This window comes from Mastigoproctus giganteus, chromosome 6 (assembly GCF_048544385.1).
Source record: "Mastigoproctus giganteus isolate SK-2022 chromosome 6, ASM4854438v1, whole genome shotgun sequence".
Lineage (NCBI taxonomy): Eukaryota > Metazoa > Arthropoda > Arachnida > Uropygi > Thelyphonidae > Mastigoproctus > Mastigoproctus giganteus.
Window position 1 is genome coordinate 177,768,330 of NC_143580.1, and position 13,976 is coordinate 177,782,305.

At 38.6% G+C, this 13,976-nt stretch overlaps 1 protein-coding gene across 5 annotated transcripts in view; it reads left to right on the top strand.

Annotated features, from left to right (window-relative positions):
* Positions 1 to 13,976, top strand: part of LOC150084775 (striatin-3-like) — a 751,872-nt gene that overhangs the window by 189,419 nt on the left and 548,477 nt on the right. For all 5 annotated transcript variants that reach the window (XM_090376594.1, XM_090376597.1, XM_090376596.1 and 2 more), the window contains exon 7: positions 9,214 to 9,292. In XM_090376594.1, coding sequence (XP_090232720.1) covers positions 9,214 to 9,292 — 79 coding nt within the window. The remainder of the gene's footprint in view (positions 1 to 9,213; positions 9,293 to 13,976) is intronic.

Below are 13,976 nucleotides of genomic sequence, written 5' to 3' on the forward strand. Positions count from 1 at the left end.
AAAGACTGCACCGCCAGAGGGGAAGACCGTTGCCATGAAAGGGCGTGCCTAGTCAGCAATGATGTTTAGGTGGGTGGTAGATGTCAGGGTGCCTGACACATTTAGATGTCAGAGTGCCTGAGATAAAAGGGTATCCCAGCAGGACATTGCCCAAAGCACGACACCAGCGGTGCCTCCATAGCCAGGTGGGCAGGAGCAGCAGCAGTGCGTAGCACACACTTCTTGATTAGACTGGGTTTCAAGCCAGTGTCCACCAAATACGGAGGATGTGGAAAGGTCAGGGAATGACCACCGCATATCCACGGAGCAATATGGCCTTAGTTACTAATGCTCCTAAAAACCAAATAACAAACAATCAGGCTGCCACTAGCTTGGTTTGGTCCCGTCCCACAGTGCATCTGGGCACCATCACTTCCCCAGGTAAATGATGCACATGTACCCGGTCATCCACATGGGGCAACAGGAAATGTGATTCATTCATCAGACCAGACTGCCTTCTTCCAATCACTCAAGGTCCAGTTTCGAAGCTTATGTGCCCATTGTAAGAGCTGTCATCAGTTGACAGTGGTTAGCATGGGCACTTGGAGTGGCTTGTGCCTATGCAGCCCCATTTTCAGCAGGGTTCGATGTGTGTTGTGACACATTACTCCCTATTGCCGTCACCAGTATTCCAATTACCGGCGAGTTGCACCACAGTTGCCCTTCTGTTGCTACATACCATCTGGGAGAGCCTTCGCTCACCTCGAGCCTCGATGAGCCATGGTCGTCGAACACCTTGTTGGCGGTTTACGGGTTTTCCCTCGTCATACCGCTTTCGGTAAGAACTAACTGTGGCTGACCATGAACATCCCACTAGCCGTGCCATTTCGGATATGCTCTGACCCAATTGTCTAGTCATTACAGTTTGGCATTTGTCAAACTCACTTAAGTCCTTTGACTTTCCCATCTGAAGAACAAGAGTAACACTGATTAACAGAGCTCAGTATCAGGTTTTTTATTATACAGTGTCCCCACCCGTGCACTTGCCGCAGTTCAGCTGCAGTTGCTTCGATGTGTATAACGACTCACTGGTCATAATGTTTTGGCTCATAGGTGTATAAGGGGGAACTTGAACTTTCCTGATGGAATTTTCTGGATTTATTGAACTTTCTAGACTAGAATTTTTGGGTTGGTCACTTGCATAGTAGCAGAAATCTTCTAATTTATTGGATGACTGCTTTTCTTTACATTACCATATTAGAGAAACTACACAAGAAAAAGTAATCATAGAAGCTACAAATTTTTTTTTTAACCACAGAGATATTTTCGAGGTTTAGGCCTAAACTGACGTTAGATGAACTAACAAGACTAGCAGCAGAGAAGAAATGTGTGCACCATGATTATAAATTAGTAGGTGATGTAAAAACTTACGGTAAGTACAAACTAGTCTGCAATCCTGTCACCAAGGGGGTTAGGCAAGCCATGGCAGATTATGATAAGGCCTTGGCTAAGAATGCAGAGAAGTCTTTGCTTATGTTAACACTAGAAGGAAAGGGGTTGACATTGCTCCAGCTGATATGAATGGCATAAATATTGATGATTCTGTTTAGGTGTACACCAAGTTATAACTTGGAACTAATCATATTGTTATAACTGAGGAGAAAGTGAATCACAGCATTGATTGCTTAAGGGAGAATCTCATTAGTCCAATCTGATTAGCTAATATGAGGCAGTAATAAAGGAAATAATTTCATTTATTACTTTTTTTCCCTTCCTTTTTTATTATTTTCATGTTAATAATAATTTTGACATCGTATATTTAAATTTTAGTTTTTGAAACTGTTCCAAAATATGAAAAATAGGATAGCTGAGTTACAGAAGATACACTGTGGTTATTAATAGGCACTCCTCTTTTGGACTAATGTTATCAACAGTAAACCTTGAGTCCCTCAGGGTTTACTGCTGCATCCCTTACTGTTTACAATATTTATTAATGATACCAGTGAAGGCATAAAGCTTATTTTCTAAGATTGCAGATGATACAAATGTTGAAAGTATGGTTAATGACAGGAATCGAGGCTTACTACTGCAACGCAGAAAAATTATGCAAATAGACTGAGTGGAGCTGCTGAGGTTTTCAGTTTATCATTGGTAAGTGCAAGATAATGCGTATAGGCAGCAGTAATCCCAGATTAATGTACCAACCGTGTGGTACCATATTCAGGGTAGTGAAACTGGAGAATTGAAATGACCTGGGAGTAATTCAGCAGCCACATATGAAGTTTTCTGAGCAGTGCAGAGAGGCTGACAGGACATGCTGTTCTGTCAATAATGTACAGGAACTACACCAGAAGGGACAAGGAACTGATTATCCACTTGCATAAGGCAATGGTTAGGCAACATATTGAGTTAGTATTAGTATTAGTATTAGTAACGGCCGCATGGTGCAAGAAAGCCTAGGGCTATACCAGCCAAAAAAAAAAAAAAAAAAAAAAAAAAAAATAAAAAAAATAAATCCGAACAAAACAATGATAAAAACAAAAAAATAAATAACTAAATAATAATAATTAATAAAATAAAAAATAAATAAAAAGGAAATTAAACCTATCATCCTATGTGCTTCCCTTACCCGAAAGTATTATCCAGATGACCTTTGAATTTCCCCAAACTGTCGGCCTCTACCACCCATGAAGGCAACTTATTCCAGTAATTTATAACTCGCTGGCTAAAATAGAACTTCCTGCAATCCAATCTAAACATTTCCCCCCGTAACTTGAATTTATGTCCCCTAGTTCTAGCATCATTTATAATCTTGAAAATTTTGTCCTCATTCATTTTACTGATGCCTCTCAGAGCCTTAAACACCTCAATCAAATCTCCTCTAAGGTGTCTAGTTTCCAAACTCTGCAACCCACATATTCGAAGTCTTTCTTCATAAGGACGCCCTTTTGCCGATCTCACCAAGCGAGTTACCCGTCTTTGCACCCTTTCAAGAAGCTCGATGTCTTTCTTCAGGTGCGGTCTCCATACTTGAACACAGTATTCCAAGTGTGGTCTAACGTAAGCCTTATATAATGGGATTATCACGTCCCTATCTCTACTTGCAAAAGTTCGATAGATCATTGATAGGACACCATGGGCCTTCCTTGCAACCTGTTTACAATGCTCAGAGAATTTCATGTCTGACCGTATCGTAACACCCAAGTCCCTTTCCTCCAGTACTGGCTTTAGTTGAACTCCACCAAGTGAATAAGTTTTTTTGGGATTACTGTTTCCCAGGTGTAATACCTTACACTTTGTTGGATTAAAGCACAGCTGCCATTTTTCTGACCATTCCTGAAGTCTATCTAGGTCTCTCTGAAGAAGCTCAGCTTGACAGTGATCATTAACTACTCTCCCAATTTTAACATCATCTGCAAATTTAGACATCACGCCCTCTATCCCTTCATCAATGTCGTTTATGAAAATTAAAAACAACAGTGGTCCTAATACTGATCCTCGGGGAACCCCACTTCTTACATCAACCCAATCTGAGGAATAGCCATTTATCACAACCCTCTGCCTCCTGCCCTGAAGCCATCCTTCTATCCATCTAAGGATTTTCCCAGTGATTCCAACCTGTTCCAGCTTATAAAGCAACCGCTCATGTGGGACTGAGTCAAAAGCTTTGCTGAAATCTAAATAAACAATGTCGAAATTATTCCCTAAATCCAGCTTGTGAGTGACCCTTTCGAAATAGCGAACCAGATTTGTTAAACATGATTTTCCCTTTACGAAACCATGCTGAGTATCCTTGAGAATTTCAGTTCGATCCAAATGATCCTGAATTCCACACTTGATCATTGCCTCCATGATTTTCCCTACTACTGAAGTCAGACTGACAGGTCGATAATTTCCAACTTCACTTTTAGAGCCACCCTTATGTATGGGAGATACATTTGCACTTTTCCAATCCAAGGGAATCTCCCCAGAGTCTAATGATGCTCGCATAATTAGCCTCAATGGTTCAATGCACTCGCTTGCCGCCTCTCTTAAGATTATAGGGTATATTCCATCAACTCCAGGAGCCTTACTGGTCTGTAGGCTCGAAAGTTTTTTCATTAAATAATCTTGCGAAATTTCAATATCATTAATTACATATTTTTTAACTTCGCTTTAATTTCGAGTTACTGCTTAAAGGTCTAAAAGCCTTCTTTTAACAAAGATGTAGATCTAAAAGAATGGGTGCAGAGAAGTGCAACCAGTTTAGCCGGCGCCTCCGTAGCCAGGTGGGAAGGAGCAGTGCGTATCACACGCTTCTTGATTAGACCAGGGTTCGAGCCCGTCACCACCAAATATGGAGGATGCGGAAAGGTCAGGGAATGACCACCGCATATCCCAGAGCAATATGGCCTTAGTTGCTAATGCTCCTAAAAACCAAATAACAAACAAACAAAACAAACCAGTTTAGCCAAGAACACATAGGGGTACTCTTATCACAAAAGATTTCAGTTCTGAAAATTTAAGCACATAGAAACTAGACACTTGCAGAAAACTGGATTGAGATGTTTAAGGCTTTAAATGGGGGTGAGTAAATTTGATCATGATGGTACTCTTACAGTTTCTCAGACAATACACACAATAATAAGGAATGGCTGCAGGATGGAGTTGCAAAAATTTGCTTTTAGAGAGAGAGAGAGAGAGAGAGAGAGAGAGAGAGAGAGAGATATTTGTTTTCTGAATAAATTTAATTACTAAATAAAAATAAATGCACAATGGATAATACATTAAGTATTTAAATTTACTATTGAACACCCAGTGAAATACATTGTTCGTAATAGTAAATTGTAATGAATGGCATCGATTTAATTGTACCTCATATTGTTGAGTTAAAGCACTGTACAGTGGAACTCAAACTCGGGCAGTCAACACGCCACTTTCTATACCGATTGAAAATCTCCACTTCCCAGACCAACGACGCAAAGTAAAACAAATCATAACTTCTGATCACCAACAGGAAATGGATACTAAGGAAATATCTACAGATGACCCCGTTCTACACATTTTTGTTGAAGAAGACATGGAAACAGAAAGGTCTTACTTTCGAAAGAAAGATAAAAACAAAAGTGAAAAACAGAGAACCTCTGCACCATGAAAACGTTCGGAAAGTCTAACAAGAGATAAACAACGAAAACAATAATTCAGTGGAATTGTCATGGTTTCTGTGCCAATATTAATGACTTGTACGACCTTACCTTTAAATACCCAACAGTATGTCTCTGCCTCCAAGAGACGTATTTCAAACCTCAAGACACAGCAAAACTGTCTTATTACAATTTCTTTAGAAAAGATAGAACCGATCAGAATACTGCACATGGTGGGTAGCTGTTATAACAAACCCACATGTTCCTGTCAAACAAGTCTTACTGAACTTTCCCCTCGAGGCAGTAGCGGTCCATGTGACTGCTGACATCCATATTACAATCTGCTCCTTATATATTCCACCAAGCTTTTCCTTCCAACAAAATGATGTAAACAACCTCATAACTCAACTCCCCACACCGTTCCTCATTCGGGAGACTTAAATGGTCATTGCACACTATGGGGTAACAACAATATCGATCAAAGAGGAAAACTAATTGAAAAATGTTTAGACCATAATAACCTTCTTGTAAATGATGGGTCACCTACTTATGTTCACCTTCCTTCCGCAACATATACTGCAATAGACTTGTCTATCTGTTCAGCAACTTTGTATCCTACTCTAAATAGGACAATAAACAATGATCCTCTGCATAGTGATTGCCATTACAATTGAATTACTGAATAAGCCCTCTTTTCGACTTACTAGAATTCCACAGTCGCTCATTGATAAAGCAGACTGGGAGACGTATAAAAAATTAGCTAAACTGGACGCTGAAATTTTCCAAAAATCCTCAACCAGGGAAGCAGTTGAGTATGTCACAAAAAACTATATTACATGCAGAAGGAAAAGCTATACCAAAATCTTCCTCAAAATTACCGGAACACCCAAAACTCTGGTGGATTGACGAATGCCATGCAGCAAAAAAAGACCAAAATAAAGCTTGGAATACTTTTCGGTGCAATCCAACTACAGCTAATCTCATTCGTTATGTTAGACGCAGTCATAAAAGGCCACTTGGACCCCAGTCCAAGTGGCCTTTTTATTACTGCACACACAAACACAAAATTTGGAAAACAATCAGGAAAATGAGTGGTAAATATCAAACGAGACCTCTGCCTATCATGGAATGCAGAGGGCAGAACATTGCTGACCCTACCGAAATTGCCAATATACTAGGGGAAACATTTGCCAAAACATTAGCAACAGAAAGTTACATACCAGCCTTCAGAAGATTTAAAGCAGATTCAGAAAAACAAAAGTTAAACTTTTCTTCAAAAGCAGAAGAATAATATAACTTACCATTCACTATCCACGAACTACATAGAGCCTTGTCAACATCTAGGCGTAGTGCTGTAGAACCAGTTAATATCCATTATTCGATGCTACAGAAACTGAGTGCTAAATGACTGCAGTCACTTCTTGGTCTGTTCAATAGACTCTACCTGGAAGATACATTCCCTAAACAGTGGCATCATGCGACAGTCCTTGCCTTCCTTAAACCAGGTAAAGACCCAACAAACCCCACTTACTATAGACCTATTGCCTTGACCAGACATTTTTGCCTTTGCAAAATTCTCGAAAAGATGGTGAACCGTCGACTGATATGCTACCTTGAAAATTTCAATCTCTTACATTCTGCACAATTCGGCAAAACAGATCAACACTAGATATATTAGTGAGACTAGAGAATTCCATTTGGAATGCATTCCTGAGATCGGAACACCATGTAATGGTTTGCTTTGACATCAGTAAGGCCTATGATTCCACGTGGAAGTATGGAATACTCTGCAAATTACATCGCCATGGACTTCGGGACCACTCCCGATTTTCATACGGAACTTCCTAAACAAGCGAATATTCTAGCTTCGATTTAAAACTTCACTGTCCGAACTATTTTTTCAAGAAGAAGGAGTTCCCCAGGGCTCTGTACTCAGTGCTACACTCTTTATAATTGCAATAAACACCATTGCTGAACCCTTCCAAACATTATTCATAAGGCACTGTTTGTAGTGTAGATGACCTTAGTATTTCTTGTCATGAGAAAAACATGAATACTATTGAGGGACAGTTACAAGGGGCAATAAATAAGATCAGTACCTGGGCACAAACCAATGGTTTTCAACTTTGTCCTCAAAAAAAATGTGCATCCATTTTTGCCGACAACGTAAACTGCACCCACATCCGGAACTACAACTGAATGGATAACCAATAGCAGTTCAACCCAGCATATGATTCTTAGGAATCACCTTAGATCATAAACTGACCTTCCTTCCTGGAAGATATATTAAAAGACTAAGAACATCCTGCCAACAAAAACTAAATATCATCCAGGTTCTCTTAGCAACAAAGTGTGGAGCTGATTGCCTTACCTTATTACAGCTATATAGATCTTTAATAAGATCAAAAGCAAGGCCTAGTGTCATTCGCTGGCCTGATCCTCTCCATCATAGTGCAATATGTATTGCTCTAGGAGCATATCGCACGTCTCCAATACAGTCTATACACCAAAGCTCACGAATCTCCTCTCTCTATCAGAAGGCAACAACTTATATTATGCTGTACATATAAAATAAAATTAGCCTGAACATCCAAATTGGGAATTACTTTTAACCCCCCAACACAGCAGATTATACCATAACTGCCCTACTGCTAACCGAAAGTTAGGTATAAGAATAAGACAACTTCTAGAAGAACTTAAAATGAATTTTGTTAATATCACAAATACCCCTCCACTACTCCTTGCTCCATGGAGCATTACTCCACCTTCATGTGATAAATACCTTCATAAATGGGATAAATCTGCACTACATAAGGAAAATTTCTTGCAACTGTACCATGCAGTAGTGGAGCAGTTTCCAAACTTCGTTGTAGTTCATACAGACGGATCAAAGAATGATGCCCACATTAGAATCGCCGCAGTTTTTCCAAACATAACATTGCTACCAACCGCCATGAGTTCAGTATATTTTCTGCCGAACTAATGGCAATTCAGGTTTCACTGAAGCATATTGAGTCCTCCAATATTGAAAACAGTATAATTTCCTCCGATTCTCTAAGTGCATTTCAAGCCCTGGAAAACACCATCAACATCACCCACCCAGTCTGAGCTTGGAAGAACCATACACTTCTGTTGGGTCCCAGGCATATGGCAATTCCAGGAAATGAATTAGTGGACAATGCCACAAAAGCGGCTGACTTACCACCCGATGACCAGTGGAGAGTTCCACATCAAGATTATAGACAAATAATACAGGAAAAATGCATGTTACCTGTGGCAATTAGCACGGCAAAACCAACTTAAAAATAAGCTTAGAAGTATCAAGCAAAATCTTGAGCAATGGCCTTCAAGCTTCAGTCCAATTCGACAGCAGGAGGTAATACTAGCTTGTCTGCGAATAGGTCACACTAATATTACTCATGGTTATCTTTTAAGAGGGGAGATTCACCCCCAGTTTGATCACTGTAAAACAGTGCTTTCAGTGAAGCATATCCTAGCGGAATGCACAAAATTTGCAATAGAACGCCAGAATCTCTTCACTCCAGCCAACAGAAGATTCACTAACGTTTACTTCACTTTTGGGCAATAAAACAAATGTCTCAATTTTTTTCCTTTCTCAAAGCGATCAATATATACCACCTCCTTTAGCTAGTCAAAAACCAGTTTTCTGACTCTCGATCCATAAAGAAATAGCATACATACTATCATACGTATGGCCACTATGGCCATAGACGCCCATGTGCCTAAAATATTCTCAAACAAACGAACAGCTCCATTTTAAACCAGTTATTTTGAGTCGCAACTTTAAGATGAATTAATGTCATTCAAAGGTTATATTCATTGCTGCGGCATTGTATATGGTATAATCTCTTACTAAGTGTGCAGATGGAAACTTGATGTGTGGCGAATGCTGCTATAAAGGATTCTTTTATATGTGAATATTACCACTGTTGATAATATTAAACATTTCTTTAACATTATTGCAGATTGTTTTGATTTGTTTTAAATGATCTCATCTTAAGCTACCTAATTTAATTGGATGGTATGTAAAGGATTCCTGCTTTCTTAGTATACCAGTTAATTTAATGATGTTAAATAATCTTTATTTTAGTGATGATATGGAAGATACTGGCTCTGCTGATGATGAATCCGATGAAAGGGTGGAAAAGAGGATCAAAACAAAGCCAAAGGTATTTACACATTTTATATATATGATTTTTTAAAATTAATTTTGTTATCAGCTTATCCATTTTTGTACCTTACATACATTTTCTGAATTTTTTATAAAAAAATTTAAAGATACACCGAGTGGCACTTTATTTGGTACACTCATTCTTTTCATATAAATGGAGTTCTCCTTGATTAACAGCATAACGTGTTTGTACTATATGATGTAGAGTAGGTGGACTGATTAAGGATGATCTATGTATGTAATACATACTCATCGGTGAAGACAGGATATTAGAGCTGGAAAAGGAACTAGAAAATGTGAATTGGGATATCATCGGTTTGGCTGAAACAAGAAGAAGAAATGAATCACTTATATGTTTATCAAGTGGAAATCTGCTGTACACCAATGGAAACAGTGAAAGAAGTGAAGGTGGAGTTGGGTTTCTGGTCCATAAAGATATAAAAAACAACATTTTGGAATTCAAAATTACATCACCAACGGTGGCAAGACTAATACTTAAGATTTCTAAGAGGTACAAGCTAAAGATTATAATGATTTATGCACCAACATCGAGCTATGATGATGAAGAGGTTGAAGAAATGTACACCAAAATTGAGAGTCTTCTAGATGAGCAGAAAACCCACTACGCTATTATTATCGGAGATTTCAATGCAAAGGTTTGAAAAAGACAAAACAACGCAGAAAGGGGAACTATAGGAAATTTTGGAATTGGTGAAAGAAATGAGAGGTGAAAAACATGTGGAATTTGTAGAATCTCAAGGATTGTCAGTAATGAACACTTTTTTTCAAGAAAAGGGTGAACAGAAAGTGGACATGGAAGAGTCCAAATGGATTAACAACTAATGAAATCGACTTCATCCTCACTAACAGAAGATATATCGTGAATGATGTTACCGTCCTAAATAAGGTAAATGTTGGAAGTGATCACAGAATGGTAAGATGCACATTTGATATAGATGTAGGAAAGGAAAAAACTGACTCGAGTAAATAATACGAAGGTCTTTAAGATAACAGAAGAGGAGAAAGAGCAGTATGTACTGGAACTTAAGAACAAGTTTGAGTTTCTGCAGACTGCTCAGGACCAAGCTATCAACGAGGAATATTACAACTTTCAAAGTGATAAAGCCCAAGAAACCTATAGGGAAAAAGAAATCCATAGAAGAAAATAATTAGTCAAGAAACACTTGTTATGATGAACCGAAGGCGACAAATAAGAGCAAGATAAACACTGACAAGGAGAAAATTGAGTATTCTGAGTTATGCGAAGCCATTAGAAAGAGGCTCAGAGAGGACAAGAAGATTTAACACAAGAAAAGTAGAACAAGCATTAAGGGAAAACAAAGGACTTAAATCAGCAGCCATGAGCAGTAATAAAGAAAGACAAATGATACTGAAAATGAAGAATAGCCATGGTGCACTTATAAATAGCAGAGAAGGCATAATTCAAATAGCAGAAGACTACTATAGAGAATTATACAAGGAGCGAGGTAATGATGCCAGCAGTAGGGAAGATGGATTGCAAATTAGCAGCATATACAACATACCCGATATTCTTCCTGACGAGGTAGAACATGCATTGAAGAAAATGAATCAGAAAGCCCCTGAGGAAGATGAAGTTACTGTACAGTTGTAAAAATTGGGAGGAAGAGACATAACCCAAAAACTGGCAAGGCTCTTCAAAAAAATCGATTGGAAAAGGTGTGACGCCTAAGCAGTGGAATAATGCAATCATAGTTTTGCTGCATAAGAAAGGAGATATATCAGAAATTGGAAATTATAGACCAATTAGCTTGTTATCCCACATCTACAAGTTGTTCACAAGGGTCATTACTAACAGATTAGAAAGAATACTTGATGAGAATCAAACAACCGACAGAGCAAGCTGGCTTTAGGGCAGGATTCTCAACTATGGATCACCTTCACGTAATATCACAGCTAAATGAGAAAGCAAGTGAATAAAAAACACCATTATGCCTGGCATTTGTGGATTATGAAAAGGCATTTGACTCCATACAGCATAAGGCCATGTTTCGGGCATTGGAAAGACAAGGCATAGACATATATTATGGTGTACTTATAAATAATTTTGAAGAAAATATATGAGAACGCTACCTCCTTTATTAGACGACAAAGACAGTAGCAAATTTCAAATCGAGAAAGGAGTTCGTCAAGGAGACACAATATCTCCAAAGCCGTTTACTGCTGCCCTTCAGGAAGCTTTCAGAAGATTAGACTGGTCGCAGAAAGGAGTCATTGTGAATGGAGAGTACCTAAACCATTTATGATTTACAGATGACATTGTGGTCATAAGCCACGATCCCAAAGAATTAGAGGAAAATCTTAATCATTTATGCACAGTTAGTAAGGATTTTGGACTAAAGATGAATATGGCTAAAACAAAAGTAATGATGAACATGTATGCCACAGAAAGGGACATAATGATTGAAGGAGCAGTAATTGAAAAGGTGGAGTCATACTTATCTGGGACAAGTTATTAGCTGTAATAATGATAAATAGCTGGAAGTCAAGAGAAGAATAAATTTTGGATGGATAGCATTCAGGAAATATAGTCACATACTGAAGAGCAATATCCCAGTTTGTCTGAAACGTAAAATAATGAACCAGTGTCTACTCCCCACCATGACTTATGGAAGTGAAACTTGGCTACTCACAAAAGAATGGAAGAAAAGCTGAGAACTACACAGCGAAGAATGGAACAAATTATATTGGGAATCAGACTGTTAGATAAGAAGAGAAACACGTGAATTAGGCAGCAAACTCAAGTAAAGGACATTCTTATCAAAATTAAAGAACTAAAATGGTCCTGGGCAGGACACATAGCTCAAAGTCATGATGACAGATGGACTAAGAAAATAACAGAATGGTACCCAAGAAGAGCTAAGAGAAAACCCGGAAGACAACAGCAGAGATGGACAGATGAAATTCATGAGTTTGTGGGTAGTAAACGGATGGCTATTGCACAAAACAGAAGGAATTGGAAAGTTGCTGGAGAGGCCTTCATCCTGCAGTGGATTGAAAATGGCTAATCATGATGATGTATGTAATTCAGTGTGAGAGTGGGCAAGCACAATCAATTTAAGTGATTTTGAATGTGAAATAGTAGTCAACTTCTGATGTGCTTAAGTTGATTACTTCATGAAGTTTAGGTATGAGTATCATGAAAATTGCAACCATTCTTGAGTTGTCAGGTATGGCCATGTTTCAGGTGTCTGGAGATTGGTATAGTAAACAAATAACATCCAGCCAGTGGTTGCAATACCCTGTCATGGACAGGGTATTGCAACTGATTTCCATTTCTGTCAGCAAAGAACAAGGCTTGTTTAGAGTGGACTCAAGACACCAGTAATGGAGAGTGGAGGAATTAAAAAATGTTGTTTGGTGTAAAGAATCCTGGTTCCTGTTTTTTCACATGGATAGAGAGAACCAGACGATGATGAAAATAGTACAAGTCCATTCATTGTTGATACTTCACAGCACCGATCCTGTCATGTGTCAGCGTTTAGGCCTGTAGTGGAATTTTTTTTTGTTGCACATTGGGCTCATTAAAACTGTTATCTGGTAATTGTTTCTTACCAGGTGCATCCCTTCAAGGCTGCAGTGTATGAGTATAACTGTCTAAGTTCTGACCTTGTGGAGGTGCCTCTGTAGCGAGGTGGGAAGGAGCAGCAGTGCGTAGCATATGCTTCATGATTAGACTGGGGTTCGAGCCTGTGAGCCACCAAGATGCGGAAAGGTCAGGGAATGACCACCGCATATCCCCGGAGCAATATGGCCTTAGTTGCTAATGCTCCTAAAAACCAAATAACAATATGTTCTGACCTTGTGGCAAGGCCCAAATTGTGCAGAACTGGTTCATGGCAGGTGAGGGTAAATTTAGCATACTATGCTGGTCCCCGTAATCACCAGATCTCTGACCGAGCACCTGTAGGAATAGATGGAATGAGCTCTTTAAAGCATAGATCCCCATTCATTCAAATTGCAACTGTGGGAAGTGATTTCAGCAAATGGACCCTCATTCCTGTAGTGGGTGTTTGACACCTTGAAGCCATGTCACTGTGAATCTAGGCTGGTCTGAAGCCTAAAGGCATACCTACTCACTATTTGGTAGGTGTAACTAATAATGAATAGGTCCACTTTTCTAGATTATTAATGCGTAAAGCTTTGTCAGGTGAGAATGTCTCAGCATATTTCCAAATACTGAACTCTCAATAATGAGTACAATAACTTAGTTACAATATGAAAGAAAAGATAAAAATATATAATAAATAATAATAAAATCTAAATAAATATGATTAAACACTGTTAGTTTCTATAAAATATAAGTGTAGGCAAAACACAATAAATAAACTTTTGTCAGTTGGACAGTGAAATTCTGTCTTCTTCAGCTAAAATAAAACTGTTAGCTGCTGTCCTTTTATATACCACTGAAACCATCTAAAGCTTACAACAATATATGAATAGGGCAAGGGCAAATTATTTTGTTATGTTAATTGCACATCATGGGAGTAGTCACCAATATCGAATAGGCATTGAATGATGGATGTAGTCAATATTGCTACTTGTATTCAGTTTATTCAAGATTGCACATTATGTAAAATTTACCCTAACAGAGTTGCATTACTTCATCTCACTTGTTAATTGTAGAAGATTTTAATAGTACA